Source organism: Magnolia sinica, chromosome 4 (genome assembly GCF_029962835.1).
Source record: "Magnolia sinica isolate HGM2019 chromosome 4, MsV1, whole genome shotgun sequence".
Classification (NCBI taxonomy): Eukaryota; Viridiplantae; Streptophyta; class Magnoliopsida; order Magnoliales; family Magnoliaceae; genus Magnolia; species Magnolia sinica.
This window is the reverse complement of record NC_080576.1, coordinates 2,785,888-2,802,832: the sequence shown is the minus strand read 5'-3', so window position 1 is coordinate 2,802,832 and position 16,945 is coordinate 2,785,888. Positions and strand designations below refer to the sequence as shown.

Genomic DNA, 16,945 nt, shown 5'->3' with positions numbered 1-16,945 from the left:
TTTGCTATGCCTTGGTGGCCGGGCCCAAGAGAGACTTAGTTGTGGCAATAGAAAATGTTGAGAATTCACAAAAGCAAACCTTAATTTTGGATCACACGAGATTAATCAAACGTAAACCAAGTAATCACAGAGCACTCGATTTTAGGTGATAAAATCCTTATTGGAAAAAATCATGGCACAAAATGATGCGAATCATTGTAAAAGCAAAGGTACAAGGGATTGAATTACTTACAATACTTGAAAATATTGGAATATTAGTTTTGACCTTTCCTCATTAGAATAGCTTAGGATTACCCTAATTTCACAATTACACCCATATATAATGGCACACTCAGGAAACAATTCCCGCAATTTTGCAAAACCATACGCTTCTGTCAATGAGATTGACAGTCATTGAAGGCCCTTCAATGGCATCGAAGCCACATTTGATCAGAATGATTAGGACTAAAATATCGTCCAGCTAGCAAAGGCCAAGAAACAAAATTTTCTCAATGGAATCGAGTGGCTGTTCCGGCCAGATTAAAGACATCTGACAACAGGAAATACACCTCTCTTGCTCCCTCCGGTTTCCAAAGAGGTTGGCCATCTCTTGGAGATGTAGGCTTGATCCGCTTCAATATCTCCCCTGTGTACATGTGCTTTTTGGGCAACTTGGACCGTTGATCTACTAGGCCACCACGGGAAGGGAAAATATACAACGATCATATTATCAAAGAAGTCACACTAGTGACCTGAAAATGGACAGATGAGAAAGATAAAGTTGAGAATTGAACGACGATGCATACTCAATGCCCAAAAGTTACACTCATCAAATGGCTTGGATTTTCGAATCACCAGTTTGTTTGGGCTACAGCCTGTCCACATGGTGGCCCACCAGATTGACGGTTCCAATCGAGACAGTCCTTCAGCTCAGTTATTACATTGTGCTCTCGTGGAGTTTCATTTCGCCTTAACGATTGTACAAATGGGACTTAAGAAAATCAGAAGAAAGATGTAATGGAATGGTTTTCCTTCAATGATAAACCCAGTGCACTATAATGTCGGATCAATCCAATGAGTTACAGGTGGGAACCATGAAAGTGGGTGAATCTCTCTCTTCTTTATTTGAGAGGCATGGAGGTATTGACGGTGATGGAGATTCTGGCAATGGGTGGGACTTGTCCACGGCCAATCTAGATTATAAAATCAAACACCCATGAAAGCCCCCATTGATCAGATGATAAGAAGGAACGGAGGACCGCAGCACATCAATCCTCTTCTCCAGCAAGCCAAGCTTCATTCCGGGCAATCATGGCAGAATAAGGTAAGGTCTCGACCTTGGCTATAATGAATAATGATCCTTGAAGCTAAGATTTCAGGTACACCTTGATTACAACTTTACAACAATACACGATTGATGTTTCAAATAGGTGGTCCAAAACCTCATTTGATGGTCCTACCGACGGTGGGGAATGCCCCAAAAATCTCCCAGATCAGAAGATCCCAAACCCAGCATAAGCAGTGTCTGAATGGACAGTTAAGATGGGAAAAAAAACAAAGCAGCCGTCCAAAATCAAATGGTGTAAGGCCTAGTATCAAAAGGGTTTGTGGGAGATATCAGGGACATCCTCCATCCACGGTGGGCCTCATCAAATCAACAGTCTGGATCTCTAGATTCAGGAGCAACAATACATAGATGCAATAACCACACTATTATAATCCCCAAGGGAATGATCACATGCTTTCGAGCTGTGCAGGCCCCACCATAATATGTGAGTGCCATCCAACCTGTCTATTAGATTTCCCTCCTCATGTTGGTCTAGATACCAAAATCCGTTCTGATACATAACTCAGGTGGGCCACACCAAAGGGATCAATGGGGGTCATTGAGGTGGGTGACGCCCACCATAGAAACTTTCAGATGGAACCTGACATCCACTGTGATGTTTATATGGCATCCAAAACCATTCATCAGGGGTGCCCCTACCATGATGCAGCAACCACCGAAGCTCGGAACCATTCGAAAACTCAGATGGCAGATGGCTTTTGGAGTGATTGTACATTGCTCCATGTTGCATCCCATCTGAGTTTTGGATCAAGATGCTTATTGGGATGTACTATGAATATAAGAAGGCACAATAGATGCATGGTTTGGATACTACATAAGCATCATGACTGGGACCCACATAGGTTGGATGTGATCAGTCCCCTCCTAAATCAGATACAATAATCACATGTATTCAGCAAGACATATTATAAGCCGGCATGGTGCATTGTGGACAATGCCAACACCCTACACTGTCAAAACACAGCTATCAAACCAGCACGAGGAAGAATATGATTCAAATTTCCTACCAAATATACAAGGAAATACCAGATCCGATCCATCCACTTGTTACCGTACCCGTGGTGATTGTCGGTAGGATGGCAATGGGGAGCCACCGGGTGTCAGATTCAGTGGCGAAGGGATGTGTCTCATTGGCAACTTCCGGATAGGACTAGAAGCTGCTTGCTGTGCTGTTTGGGAGTGTTTGGACACGTTCTTTGTGGTTTGAAGCTGTTCAAGTGTTGCCAACACCTCAGCCATGCGTGGCCGAGCTTTTGCTTCGGAGCTGAGGCACTGTAAAGTGATGCCGGCGGCCGTATAGGCTGCTTTCTGTGGATATTGGCCCTCCAACTTGGTGTCCATGATTCGGAATAGCTTCCGCTTGTCACCCAAATGCGGCTTTGCCCAATCAACTAGATTCTGTTCTATGCCTACTTTGGTTTTGTCCAAGGAGCGGCGTCCGGATAGCAGCTCCAACAACACGACACCAAAGCTGTAAACATCACTCTTTGCAGAAAGTCGACCTGTTTGCCATTGAAAAGATTATTACAGATGGGAACCTCAACGGCACTTGATATGGAAATATGACTCTAGTTATACAACTGTGGATGCTGACATAGTACCCATTTCTGATTTTGTGGATCTAGCTGGCCCGATTACTTGATGGTCATCACCTAAAATCGCCCCTATCAGATTGTTTGTTTGTTTGTTTTTGCGTGCATGCATGTGTGCATAATTGGAATTATGGTCCCATAAGAAATGAAGAAACTACGAGTGAAAAAGGGGTGCAGAATCTGTGAAATAGCAGTATTTCAAGGGGGATCTTCTGGTGGGTTTGGATGGTGAGATGTATTTTGGCCAATGTTTTAGAACCCAGACTGGACCCCATCTTGTTTTTATTGGGCAGTTCAGTCCAACATATGAGACCCATTCGGATCCATTTTGATTTGGGAATCTACTAAATATTGGGGGTGGGGGGGAACAACACCAGCTTGTGGAATAGTTTTGGTCTTTGTTTTACAAGTAGAGGTCATGCATACAAAGATTCCCAGTGACTTTCGCTTTCCCTTTTTTCTTTTCTTTCTTTTTTTGGTCTTAAGAAAAACAGTCAAGTGCCTGGTTGCCCTGGATTTTAAGAAATCCAGCCCATTTTATAGAAGGTTTCAGTGACTTTGAGCCGAAGAGAAGTGATTTATTCACTTCTGCTGCTGACTTCTACACCTTCATGTATTTATCTTCTTTTAAAAACAACAAGCAGTCACTCCACGATTTTTTTTTTTGAAAAAAAAGAAAAAACATCCATGAGCAAAATGTAGCCCTATTTTTCTTTCTTTCTCAAAATCTTGCAATAGTAATGACTCATGCAATAAGCAAATCAAGCTCTTCAATGTAGAAAGTCAAGAAACCTGTGGCGATGTATTCAGGAGCTGCATAGCCATGAGTACCCATAACTTGCGTGGAGACATGGGTCCTGTCCCCAGTTGGGCCATCTTTTGCCAAGCCAAAGTCTGAAAGCTTTGGATTAAACTCCTACACCAGTCAAAGAAAAATAAGTTACAGCCTTCTAGGGGTGGATGTATTTCAGAAAATAGATCGACCTCAATGACAACAAAGGCTAGCAATGTATATATGCTCCTTTTTCTTTGGCCTACCGAGTCAAGAAGGATATTCGAAGCCTTAAAATCACGGTAGATGACTTGGGAATCGGCATCATGTAGAAACGCGAGTCCTCTAGCAGCACCTATGGCAACCTTCATCCTTATTGCCCAAGAAAGTGGCTGAGCACCTCCTGCATAAAGGCAGCCCATTGAAAATTTTGAGGTTGGAATTGCAGAGTTCCAATTTCAGCAAAAAACCAGCAAAGATGAAAAGTGGATGGGACCAAGAGAATCATGATCGAGATCGGAATTAAGTAAGAGATTGCTGCAAATAATGGTAATAAAGAAGTTCTTATGCACCATGATGACAATCACGAATTGTGGATGCAGAAAGTTGTTATTTATTACTAAGAGCTGTCAGTAGTAGAAGGAAGAAAAGAACTTGGCGGTTATACACAAGGCAGTATGGCCTGTGTCTTTCTAAATGTTTTTTTTTTTTCTTCACATGGGTGTGCCAGGTCTATGATCACTGCAACACATGGGTGTGGTTGTGGTTATTGACTTGGCAACTCAGTATGACTTTTTTGCTTCCAAGTTGCCTGAGACCCGAAATTAATTCAGTATCATGTGGTCCTATGGACCCAAGGTATTCAAAAATGGTTATGTGACAACCATAACGGCGGTGCCCATTATGCAATACGGCCCGTGATGCCTGATTTGAAAAAGAAAAAGAAAAAAAGAAGGAAAAAAAGAAGGCCAGTGAATTGGGATGGGCTTGCAACAGCTGCAATGGATTGATACGGGCACGATACTTTTTTCTCCTTTGAAATATTTCAACCGTCATAGAGCTGTAGCGGATGTTACGGCCCGTTCGTAACGAACATATGGCCGACCGTTATGGACACCATTACTGCTATTGAGTACCTTATATAGACCACATATCAGATATTACATTGGTAACAGATTCTGTACTTGATCTTAGCTGAAAGGCCAACAAAAGTTTGTGGAAGATGTAATAATTCATTCAAGAATTCCAATGTAACAGTAGGATGTGTGCTCATTCAGATTCCTCACTAGAAACACTAGTGAGGCAAACATATCAGACGTGGGGTGTTTTACTACTTTTTTGAGCTGCCTTCTCTTGTTTTTCCTGTTTTCTTGAATATATTACAAGTACAGGTCTATATATTTAGGCCCTGTTTGAGATTAAGGAAATGAGAATGTGAATCTGGTAAATCCATGAACTCATCAAATTCATGGATTTGCCTTGGATTTGGATTTGGCAAATTCCAAAGTCTACAAATCCATGGATTTGGGAGCATCTATTGTAAAGTAATTACTTTTTTGCTTTTAAAAGATCTCATAATTTAGGATTTGCCAGGTCTTTAGTTTTTTTGATAGATTTGGATTTGCCCCAAATCCATGGATTTATGGAGGTGTAGATTTGCAAAATCCATGGATTGAGCAAATCCCCAACACAGAACAGGCAGGGGAGATCTGAAATCGTGGATTTCACAAATCTCACCGCTCGTCACCCAAAACAGCCCCTTAGATGCATTTTGGGCATATGGCATATGATGCTGTTACATTTTTCTGTTAACATTTAATAGCACGAGAGATGTTATATAATGATATGTTGATTCATCTCAATGCATCAGTTTCAATCATCATCATGTCAAAACTCAAATACCTCACATTTTTACACACTGACATACATGTGGTTGAATCCAAGTAATATAGAAGCAATAAAATGCTCAGACTACTCAAAAGGATGAAGTGATGAGCAATCAAATCAACGAGATGTCTGATGAGAATTATTACTTACTTCTAAAGAGGTGATTCTCCAAACTGCCTTTTGGCATGAATTCATAAACCAAAAGACGGTTGTCTCCCTCCGAACAGTATCCAATGAGCTTAACCAGATTTGGATGGTGAAGTTGGCCAAGATAGTTAACCTCCGTCTGCAATCAAACATGGAGCAAACCCATTAGAATATAGATATCGATAATGAATGAGAAATTTGATAGCTACCTGCATAAGTAGGAATTCCAATCCTGCTCTGCCACTGAATGAGATCCAGGTTGTTCATCTGGTGACCATGGATGTGCCATGGCACGAAATTCAGGCTGGTCTGATTTGCTGGCGCTGGGATCACCACCACCCGCATGCAGAGAGTATGAGGTATGTTACTGGTATATGGTACATTTTTTTGTACCAATTTCCTAAAACTGTAGAACCAAGCAAACCTTGGTAGTTTTGGTACAGTAGGTGGTGATGCACCTTAGGTAGGGTACATGCACGCATGCACACAGAGAGAGGGCGAGAGGTGCCAGTTAACCCTTTAGATAGGGGATACAGACATGTACACACTGACAGGTGCGCGCACGCGCACACACAGAGAAACATCCGAACAAGCGCAAGCACATACATACATATAATTCAAAACTATTCCCAGCACAGGGTACTAGGTCTTTTTGGCAGGTAGAGTGCCACATAACGTAGAACTAGCACAAAATAGGTAATTGTGATCTGATCATCAAAGGGGCCACACATGGTTAAAAATTGGGCAACTCTCCAAATTAGTCTTACATGCTTGGCCCACTTGATGAACAGAACAGCCTGACCTTCGGGCTACAGCGCATGCGCAGTGGTTACACCAGATGAAAGGCCCAGATCTCACACCCACGTGCCACATTGGCACTGATGGGGAGAGCATGATTCAAATTTCTATTCTTGCCAGTAGCCATAGCCAGGCTTCAAAACAGAAAACCAAGGATAATGTGACACTGATGAAGAAGAAAAAATAATTTTGATATACCTACCAACCACTCTTTGTGACCTTGGAAACCCTCTGGTTTAAGTTTCTTGACAGCAATGACCATGCCAGATCCGGGCCTTGCAGCAGCAAGAGTTTGCTCATCTATCCATCCTTTAAAAACATAGCCAAATCCTCCTTCTCCAAGAAGACTCTCTGGACGGAAGTTTCTTGTGGCATTTTTTAGCTCATTGAAGGATAGGGCCTTCAAATATGGGGATGATAATATCTCAAACTCAGTTCGTGGAGTAGGGAGGTTCTCGTTGGTGCTCTTTCCACTGTATGATGACACTGTTAGATTGGAAAGCACTGAAACTGTTTTGCTGCTGGCTTTTGATGCGTCTGAATTTTTGCAGAAAATAATAAGGGAAGTTAGAGTCCACCAAAAAGAATACTTATGCAACAGAAATGATAAGAACCTGTCTTGAAACTATCTACTAATGGATAGGTCTGGTAATGGGCTTGGTTGGTTGTCAGGCTTCCTCGCGCAATCAGCCATTGGCGAGCTTGGGCCGACTTTCTAGCCCCATGGTCAGGCACAAACCTGAACTTCAGGCTTGATTAATAACAAGCTGGAGTGGGACCAGGTTTGGCAATTTTTTCCATGGAGGCCTGGCCCAAGTCTGGGTCAAGATCATTTCTGACTGTTACAGATTAGGCAAGGACCCCATCTTCGGGCTCAAAAATAAATTACCCAACAACTGGCGGGCCTGACTCAGTCTGTTGTCATTGCCAGTATTAGTCAGTTTCCACAGTAACCACGAATAAAAATGTCAAATCAAACTGATAGGAAACATAGATTTCTGTCAAACACTTACGGATGAACAACCCAGTGTATCAAATAGCGTTTGTAACATAGCGGTAGCGTACGCTACGTAGTGTAGCGTAGCGATTTCGCTACATAGCGTTCGAAATAGCGTTTTTCCCCTGTAGCGCATGCGTACGCTACGGATATGTAGCGTGTAGCGCAGGCAGCGTACGCTACCTGTTTGGTTTTTTTTTTTGATTTTTCAGTGCAGGAAACAGTGGTGAACTCACACCACAAGCTAAACTTAAGTTAAAAAACAAAAAACTTAATTCTAAAGGGCTTTCACCCCCAAACCGCAGCAGCCGACGCAGCTGCTCTCCCCACCCTTCCATTTGGAGACCCAAAATCTTCTCACAGGGCCAATCCGACGCTGCCGACGTTGCTTCTCTCCCCACCCTTCCATGCTGTGGTCGAAAGTCAGCTGCCAGGCGCAAACCGACGCTGCTGACGTTGCTCGTCTCCCCACTTTTCAATCGTGAGTTGGAAAAACTACTTCCAGAGGCAAACTGATCGCTGTGTAGCTTCAATATTTACAGTTTTCAGCGATTCAATCTCATCTTGAGACCAAAAATAGGTATGCTCCTTCTTTTTTTTTGAATTTTTTCAATGTACAATGAAAATAACTTGGTATTTTCAATTTTTTCCTCATTTTTTCCCTTTTAAAAAGCTAGTTACTGTCGGTTTGGTGTTCTTTATACTTTTTTCTTTTTTTTCTGTGGTATGGCCCACGTGGGCCCCGCTAAAGTGCGTGAAGGGGTGGGATGTGCGTTATTTTCTATGGTGTGGCACACGTGGGGCCCACTGAGGTGCGTGAAGGGGTGGGATGTGCATTATTTTCTATGGTGTGGCCCACACAGGGCCCACTGAGGTGCGTGAAGGGGTGGATTTGCATTATTTTCTATGGTGGGCCCACTATATAGTATTTATCATATATATATATATATATATATATATATATATATATATATTAAAAAATTAAAAAATAGAAGTATTGTGTAGCTTACGCTATACGCTACGCTATTTCGCTACACGCTACGGAGGGTTGAACGCTACGCAACACGCTACCGCTATTTAAAACACTGGAACAACCCAACTTTCATGGGTCTTTGACGTGAAAGTTCCATAACTCGAAATTGGATCTAAATCAACATGAATTTAAGCTAATTAGAGAAGTAAAATGAACGTCTTTGTTCATGGTGTAATCTACATCCTTGTTTTGTTTATAAGTAGCTTTGGAGTGTTATGGCAATTAGAGAGAGGGTTTCATGTAAGTCTTCAGTCAATCTCCATTTGTTAATTCTCCCCTTATTTCCCAGTCCCACTTTTAATGTTCTCCTTCATGTTTCTCAATATTCTGATCCAAATTATAGTAGGTCATAGAAGTACTATGCATCTCCCTCTCAGGGGTGCATTCATCAAATGTGGTGACAGGGACCGGAGAGCTGGTGGGGCACCTCTTAAAGGGCTATAGACCAAAAATTGCAGTGATTGGGCAACTCAGACCATCAAGTTTTCTTCTTCTTTTTTTTTCACACATGCACACACACCCCTACACACTCACACTGCAGTGGGATTTCACCACCTATGGATATTCAAACCCTTGACCGGGTGTAGAAACTCCATAGGTGTAGAAACTCAGACCATCAAGTTGTTCACCGCTTTGCCAATTGCATGTGGACTGTTGCTATGTTTTGAGCTAAACCATTCCTTTTGTGGGTAACTAATGGGATGGCTACCACAGTCCGATCTCCTTGCTTTTGGGATCTGGCCTAATCCATATCGTAATCCACCATATCAACAGTCAAGATCGCTGACATGTTTGCCATGTGTGTTCAGTGTTCAGACAGCTGCATACCACTTCTATGATGCAAGCTGCATTTTAGCATGCTTGTGGTAAATGAACTGATTCTTTTGTGAATTGGGCATCCTCAGGAACATCTAGATTTGTTATCCGCATGCCATTAACCACGAATGCTATAAACCAGGGAAACTCATCGAACTTCAACTCAACTGTTTTAGGGCTTTCACTAGATTAAAATCCGGTTATCCAAATCTGGAAAGGTCATAAGAGTCCAAAACTGTTCCCTGAATTTCTCTTAAACCTACCCCATCGAAGTTCCATAAGAAAGCTAACTGCATCCGGCAATTGAGACGATCGCTGAAAGGAGTTCCATATGATTATTAGAGTCGAACTAGTACCTAACTAAATGGAAGGAAATTCATTTGGAGAATCGACATGGATGTGAGAGGGACTTGTGTTTTGCACATGGATGTGTGCTTCAATCCAAAATCAGCTGGTTTCTATTAGTTTAAAATTGCTATAAATCAACAGAGGTTTAGCTTTTTTGTGAGCATTATCTACAACAAATGCCTTTTCACTGGGGATTGAAATCTGAATCATTTGAATAAGTAGAAAGGACGTTGTACCCAAAAGACAATGCGCTCAGATCCATCCAAAATCCATGACGAATTTGCATTTATGGAACAAACGAAATGCATGAAAAGGTACATCTACATAAATTTTAAACATCAAATACCATGCCCCGAACCACATCATAACATCCACTCTCCAAATCAGACCCATGAAGAATTCATATACGTAGCATGAATTAAGCCAATAAAAGTACGCCTTAACAACAATTATGCTTCTACACCTCAATTAGGAACCCAACTTAAATCCACATTTGCTAAAAGACAAAAACCATCAAGACCAACAAAGAATCACATCTATAGAGAGAACTAAACCATTAGGAATTGTGAACATCTAGACCAGATTTCCAAATCTGAAATGAGGAACTACATTCAAATCAGCGAAAACCCACAAAGAACTTCCTTCTCCAATGGGAATTGAATAAACAGAAACTTCATTTTTATCAAAATATTAACATCCAGACAACTCATCCCATCAGCCAAAACCCATCAAAACCCGAAGCAAGTCCACATTTCTACCACAACTATACAGGTACGCTTTAACCATTTTTAATCATCTATATCTAAAATAAAGAACCCACCCACCCAAATTTGCAATCTAAAGGCAAACGCCTATCAAAAGCAACAAAGAATTTCCATTTCTATCGCGATGTTTCTGTTTTTTTTTTTTTTTTTTCCTTGCAAAATAAACCCATAAAAAGTGTATTCATATGCAACTTAAATATCTTATGCACCCATATCCAAATTAAAATCCACACCAGAAACAACCAAAAGCCATACAAATCCATGGGGAATTCACAGCTCTAACATGAGATAAACTTTATTTTATTTTATTTATTTTTATTTTTTATTTTTTTATTTTTTTTTCTTATAAAGCTCTAAGAGGCTTGCAGATCCCATGTACTAATAAGGCTCCTCTACATGCAACTACAAGTGCCGGCCTCTCATAGGGTGTGAGATCCAAGTCATCTGTCAGCTGGCTCCCACCATGTCAATGCCCTGGCCCAAAAATCAGGCTGGCTCACTCATCAGGCATGTCACAGTGTTAAAAGCAATGGCATGATGAAAAAGGAGCAGACCAAGTGTTTTCCGCCCGTCTATTTGTTCCTATAACCATAGTCCACCTGAAGAGTGGATCCCGTGATTTTTGGGCCAGGAAATGAAATGATGGACAGCTTGGATGTTCACAACATTTTCACCATACACACATTCAGACATGAAGTGGGGCAAGGCTACACACACACAAGCAAGCGGGATCAACGAACCTCTACAGATCAAAACCTGAAGATCCAAAATCATAGACATCCAAAACTCATTCATGCACATGAAGAATTTGCATTTATAACGTAGACTAAACCCCCAAGGGCTTGCCCCCTGAGGGCTTGTTTGGATGCCACTTAAAAAAAATGAATTCATTTCATTTTAGTTAATCCTAAATATGTATTAGAGATCTCTTTTTTTTCTCTCTCTTTTCAACTTCTTTTTTTTTTTTTTCGTGGAATTAAAAGTCATCATGATAACCAACCATTTATGATCTCTCATCCATTACTAATATTAACTAAAATGAGATGAACTCATTTTATGCGGCACCCAAACATGCCCTGAACCCTTAATAGGAAAGCATTTTCTAACCAGTTCTACAAATCTAAACATAAAATCCATGCTAAATCGAAGATCGAAAACAACCAAAACCCACGAAGAATTAGCCCCTTCCTAATGCAAATCGAACTCACAAAAACCCATCTTTTCACTGAATTTTATCATGCAAAGATTTCAACATCGGTAACTAACTACAAAACCAAAACCCATGAAAACCCACTGAGAATCAGCATTCCCTGCGCAAATTCAACCCACAAAAAGTCATTTTTGTTACATTTTAACATACAAATGAAAAGGAAAATACCAAACACTGACTCGATTTCGCAAACACCCAAAATCCATCAAAACCAAAAAAAAAAAAAGAAGAAGATCTCATTTCTAACTCAAATCGAGCCCACAAAAAAAAATAAAAATAAAATAAAATAAACCCATCTTTTCACTGAAAACTCAACATCTAACCATCAAAACACACATAGAGAAGAAAAATACAATAAGCAAAGAAAACCCACGAAAATTCTCATTTCTGGGATGAACTAAAACAACCAAAAAAGGACCTTTTTCACCAATTTTAAGGAACCTAAAGAAGATAAACATATCCAAAAGAGGAATTACCGAAAGCATTTTGAGAGCTCTGAGCATTCACAACTCTCGCAGAAGCGTCCAAGCAGTTGCCCATCTGGGTCTCAAACCAAGGTTCTCTGTTCCTGTCTCTACTTCTCTCTCCAGCAATCAAATAGCCATGAAAAGAAAGCTCGAATATTGTCAAGATGAACAAAGACAGAGAGGGAGAGAGAGAGGAAAGAGAAGAGAAGAAGCTGAGAAGCAGCAGCCGCCTTCGGCCTCACCCCTGTAAAAAGCGACAAACGGGCGAGTCTTCGGCAAGAGAGCACTACGGTTATTTATAATGACCAAAATACCCTACCTCATCTATTTGCACGTTTGCTTATGGGGAATTATATTTGATACTCTCGTAGAGTATGACGCTTGATACGCGGGTATTCATAAATTGTACACATAACAACGTAATTATAAAGTAACCCCACTTAATTGTGGAAACCACTTTAAATGAGTCGCTGACTCAAAATTACTTTGATTGGTTGACGTTGTACTCTATTTCTGAAGTTTCTAAAATAGCCTGTTAGAAAAGGTGCAAGAGATTTTTTAAACTATTTAGAATGCTTTATACAGAATTGTAGCTGGCTCTAATCTAATAATACATGCTACCTAGTGATGGGGCATGACTGGAAAGTCTAAAAAGAGTAAAGTAACTGAGCAAGAAGGAGCAGTCAAGAGGATACCTGTCAATATGAGAAAAAAGATCTAAAAAAACCAATATATCAATAATTCAACTGCCACAATTGCCAAAGTAACAAAGAGAAATATTTGAAAAAAAGTCATAATAAAAATCTATACATAACTAGAAGTTCATCAAAATAAATCATCTCATACTAATTCAACGAACCAATTAATTTTATCTTATCAATTTTACCCTCCTTATCATGTCTTGACTTATCTATTTTACCGTTGATTCTTGCGATTGATGGTATGTATTTACTTTTTGTTTAATTGATTCTTTTTATAAAATTCATTTTGTACGGAAAGTAAGAAGCAACCCATTTTCAAATGAAAAACCCCACCCTCCCATAATTGTCTAATTATTCTATAATTATCTTGTGAGTGATTGAACAAGTAATTGATCTTCTTAAATCTCGATCATTTATTATTGCATTCAACATCTGCTTATCTTGACACTTGGAGTTAAGTTATTCAATTTGAATCGAGTCACACAATCAAATCTAGTACACCCATACATAACATACGTGATCAAAACTAAACCAAAAGCCAACATGATCAATTCTATCCCCGTATGAACTGTGGAGATTTATTTATTGAAATAAGAGCATTGGATATTTTTATTTTTAACTGTCCAATAGACAGCAAATCCAATAGTCATTTACTTTTAGTAAACAATACATCTAAATTGGAACCTATTATTTAAGCAGTTTAATTTGAATGGATTCATTAATTCCACTATTCCATAATGCATGAGTCTCAAGTACTACTATTTGTGATGCTCTCGTGGACTACTGAATTAATAACTGTTTTGGGTGATAATATTCCGGTCGGTAAGCCTGACAGCGAGTATTTTATACTCCAGCAGTGCATGATTCTTGATACGCAAGCGTTTAGAAAGTGAAGGTGTAGCGTACAACAAATCAGATTGAAAAGACTAATTTGCGAACCAAGCCGTTGCCAAGTCATGGCTGAAAAATAATATGGTTAAGCAATCCCAACTTCCGATCCATAAACACTTATTGCGGAAACAGGATCATAATATATTTTTTTATTTTGGACAGTCCAGTACATCCGCCAAACCAATAGGGTCAGATAAAAGAAATAAATATAATGTTTAGTTCATAATACATTTAAACTGGACCAATAATGTGAACAGTTTAACTTAAGTTACTTCTCTGTAAGTTTTGCACGTCGGGCAGCAGTAATAAATGAGGCTCATGCAAAGCATGTTTTAAAATCATCTTTTTCAAATAGTGGCCTACTGCCCAATAAATTAAGAGCCAACCAAGCAGAAACATTATCCATAGTTTTAAATGTATAATCCATTACTCTACTAGGGTACGAGGTCTTGCTCAAGCCCAAGATGCAGGTTCACATCTGCCAGAAGGCTTGTTCTACGTTAATGTAGAGAAACAAATAAGCTTGTGGACCCACATGCTGTATAAGTAAAATTCAGTATAAGTAAAATTCACTCTATACATCGAGTTGTATTCTTGATTTTAGGACTTATGGGAAATTATCAGCGATATCCACAATTCAGGTGGGCCACACTACGAAGAATAATGGGAATGCGATGCCAACCATAGGTTTGTCTTTCATCAAACTCATTAATTAAGGTAACTAGCCAAATTAAATTATAAAAAATAAAATAAAATAAATCTTGATCCAGATATCATGGGGGCTACACCGTGTGAACTTTAGAGGCTGTATGAGCAGTTTTACATTGCTTCAGGTGGTGTCGCCATCAGTCTTTATCAGGTTAATCTATGTCCTGTTCAAAGAATGGTTCTCGGCTGATGGAGGAAGTGCATTTACATGTAAAACATGGTGGACCCCACATAGGTTTGGTGTTGGAGACATTAAAAGGAAGAAAAAATACAATGGCTCTGTGAACCGGTGATTTAGTGGTCCACATGTGCCGCACCATCCAACAACCGGATTTGATGGGGGACTTCTGAAATTCTTATATTTGAGTGTTTAGATATTCCCACCATCGGTCTTTGAATGGTCTAAATGATTAGTGAAAGTGCGCTGCGGGTGATGGTACAATTGGCAATGCAGCATTTCGAATCTGTGAATGACGTAAGTATGAATATGATGAGGTTGACTCCGTGAGTGATGCAGGGACTATTCACAGTGACTTTTTGAATCCACAAGAAAAAAACAAAAAAAAATATAAATAAATTCTATAAAATTTGAAATTTAATTGATCAATAAAATAAACAAGTTCACATGAGAGAATTTTCAGAATCATACTAAAATTAAAACTCTTAGAACAGGGATACTAGAGAAATTTTAGAATCATGCTACAACTAAAACTCTTAGAACAGAGATACTAAGCAATGAGAGAAATTTCAGAGTCATACTACAACTAAAACTCTTAGAATTCGCAACTTACTATAAAGAATTTGCAACTTACCATAACATACTATAAATAGTAAACTTATTATTTGTAGACGGTCGTAATGTTTACTAGTTCACAAGATTTTTGGCAAAAAATAGTAAGTATCATATTCTCCTAATTATTCTAAGCACTTTTCACGTTGGCACAACTGTTAAAGCTCAATTGATGAAGAGTTATAATCAAACTAAAACTTACTATTTATAGTAAAAATGGAATTAAAATAAAGAAACGATCGTGGATCTGATGGTATTTCGCAAGTTTGACTTGTGCAACCCGACGTATTAGGTAGCTAAAGTATCTCGTTCAACCTCAAAATCGTATATTTTACGTTTGATAACTCATTCTGCATTGTGAGATACGCCTGATTTAAGATCTGACAGTCTGGATCACTTTTGTCGTTGACCGGGCCTTTTTTTATCCATCTCAGCCATAAAACCTTACGTGACCCGCTTTACATTGATCAATGAGACAATATAGTAGAGCCAGAAGAGCTGGAATATGGTAGAGCCATCTTTCCACCAAACACGTGGCAGGATGATTTAGAAATTGGTCCAAACGTGTTGCACCAACATGAGCTGCTTATATTTTAAAGCTTAAATCCACGAGACAATCGTAGTACTGGTTGCCTTTGTACTAGAGTTTAACCGCTACATGTTTGACAGTTAAATGTTTGTGTTTTTCGACTGATACTTTAGTGGCCATATCAGATGAATGAGCCATGGCTCAAGAATTCGAAAACCTGACTCAGCTCAACTCGATGTAGTCAATTTAGAGATTTGACTGAGTTTTAATCAACTTAACCAACTGATGTTTTAATAATTATATTTTATGGGTTTTGCTTATGTTTTCACCTTTATTGCTAAGTAATGTCTACAAAATTTTTAAATGACACATGGTATGCTTAATCATTAATTTATACCCATTATGTAATAACACTACAATTCAGGAAGAGCTTGAAACAATGAAGATGAAGGTTATTGTCCTTTTCAACTATTCAAAATCTTGAATCCACAATGATATATTTTTAGTACACAAAAAATAAGAGAGAGAATTTAGGTCAGTTTATTGAATAAAAAATTTAAAACTTTTTAATTACATCACTTGTATATATATGATCCAAAATTCTATGTCAAAAGTTACTTAAAATGTAAAATTTTAACCATATTTTTAAAGTTACCTAAAATAGTAAAACACTCTCTCAAAGCTTAAGTTGCAAAAAAAATAAATTTAAAACTCCAAAGAAACCTTACTGGAATATTCTTCGCTTAATTATGAGAAACTTTTAAAAAGGAATTTTTTTTTAAACTATAAGGAAATAGGAAATAAGAAATAGAAATAAAATTATTTAAAAAGAAAAAGGATAATTTTTTCCAAAAATTACAGTATTGAACCAGAGGGGTGCATTTTCTGTCAAAAAGGATGTATTTGGCGCACACAATTTCTCCATGCTCGAAATGAATTTATTCGATCTACACACACCTAGGCCCAATTACGTCATGCCCCACATAGGATTAGGATCGGATGTAACAAATTACTTTCGCTTTTATTTGAGCTTCTTTTGATCCAATTGTGTTAAAAATGCATCTGTGACCCACCCTACATCACACCACAAGTAACAAAGCATAGTAAGGGTCACACAAACTGGATGAAAACAACTAGGGGTGTACATCAAGTCGAACCAAGTCGAGCT

The 16,945-nt window shown here is 39.0% G+C and overlaps 1 protein-coding gene across 1 annotated transcript; it reads right to left on the bottom strand.

Moving 5' to 3' along the window:
• Positions 1–2,216: 2,216 nt before the first annotated feature.
• Positions 2,217–12,433, bottom strand: LOC131242145 (probable serine/threonine-protein kinase PBL3). Its single transcript, XM_058240588.1, has 6 exons — positions 12,168–12,433; positions 6,726–7,060; positions 5,729–5,864; positions 3,958–4,094; positions 3,712–3,835; positions 2,217–2,829 (listed from the first exon to the last, which is right to left on the bottom strand). The coding sequence occupies exons 1-6, from the start codon at positions 12,229–12,231 to the stop codon at positions 2,375–2,377; spliced, it is 1,251 nt and encodes a 416-aa protein (XP_058096571.1). The 5' UTR covers positions 12,232–12,433; the 3' UTR covers positions 2,217–2,374.
• Between the last annotated feature and the right edge of the window lie 4,512 nt (positions 12,434–16,945).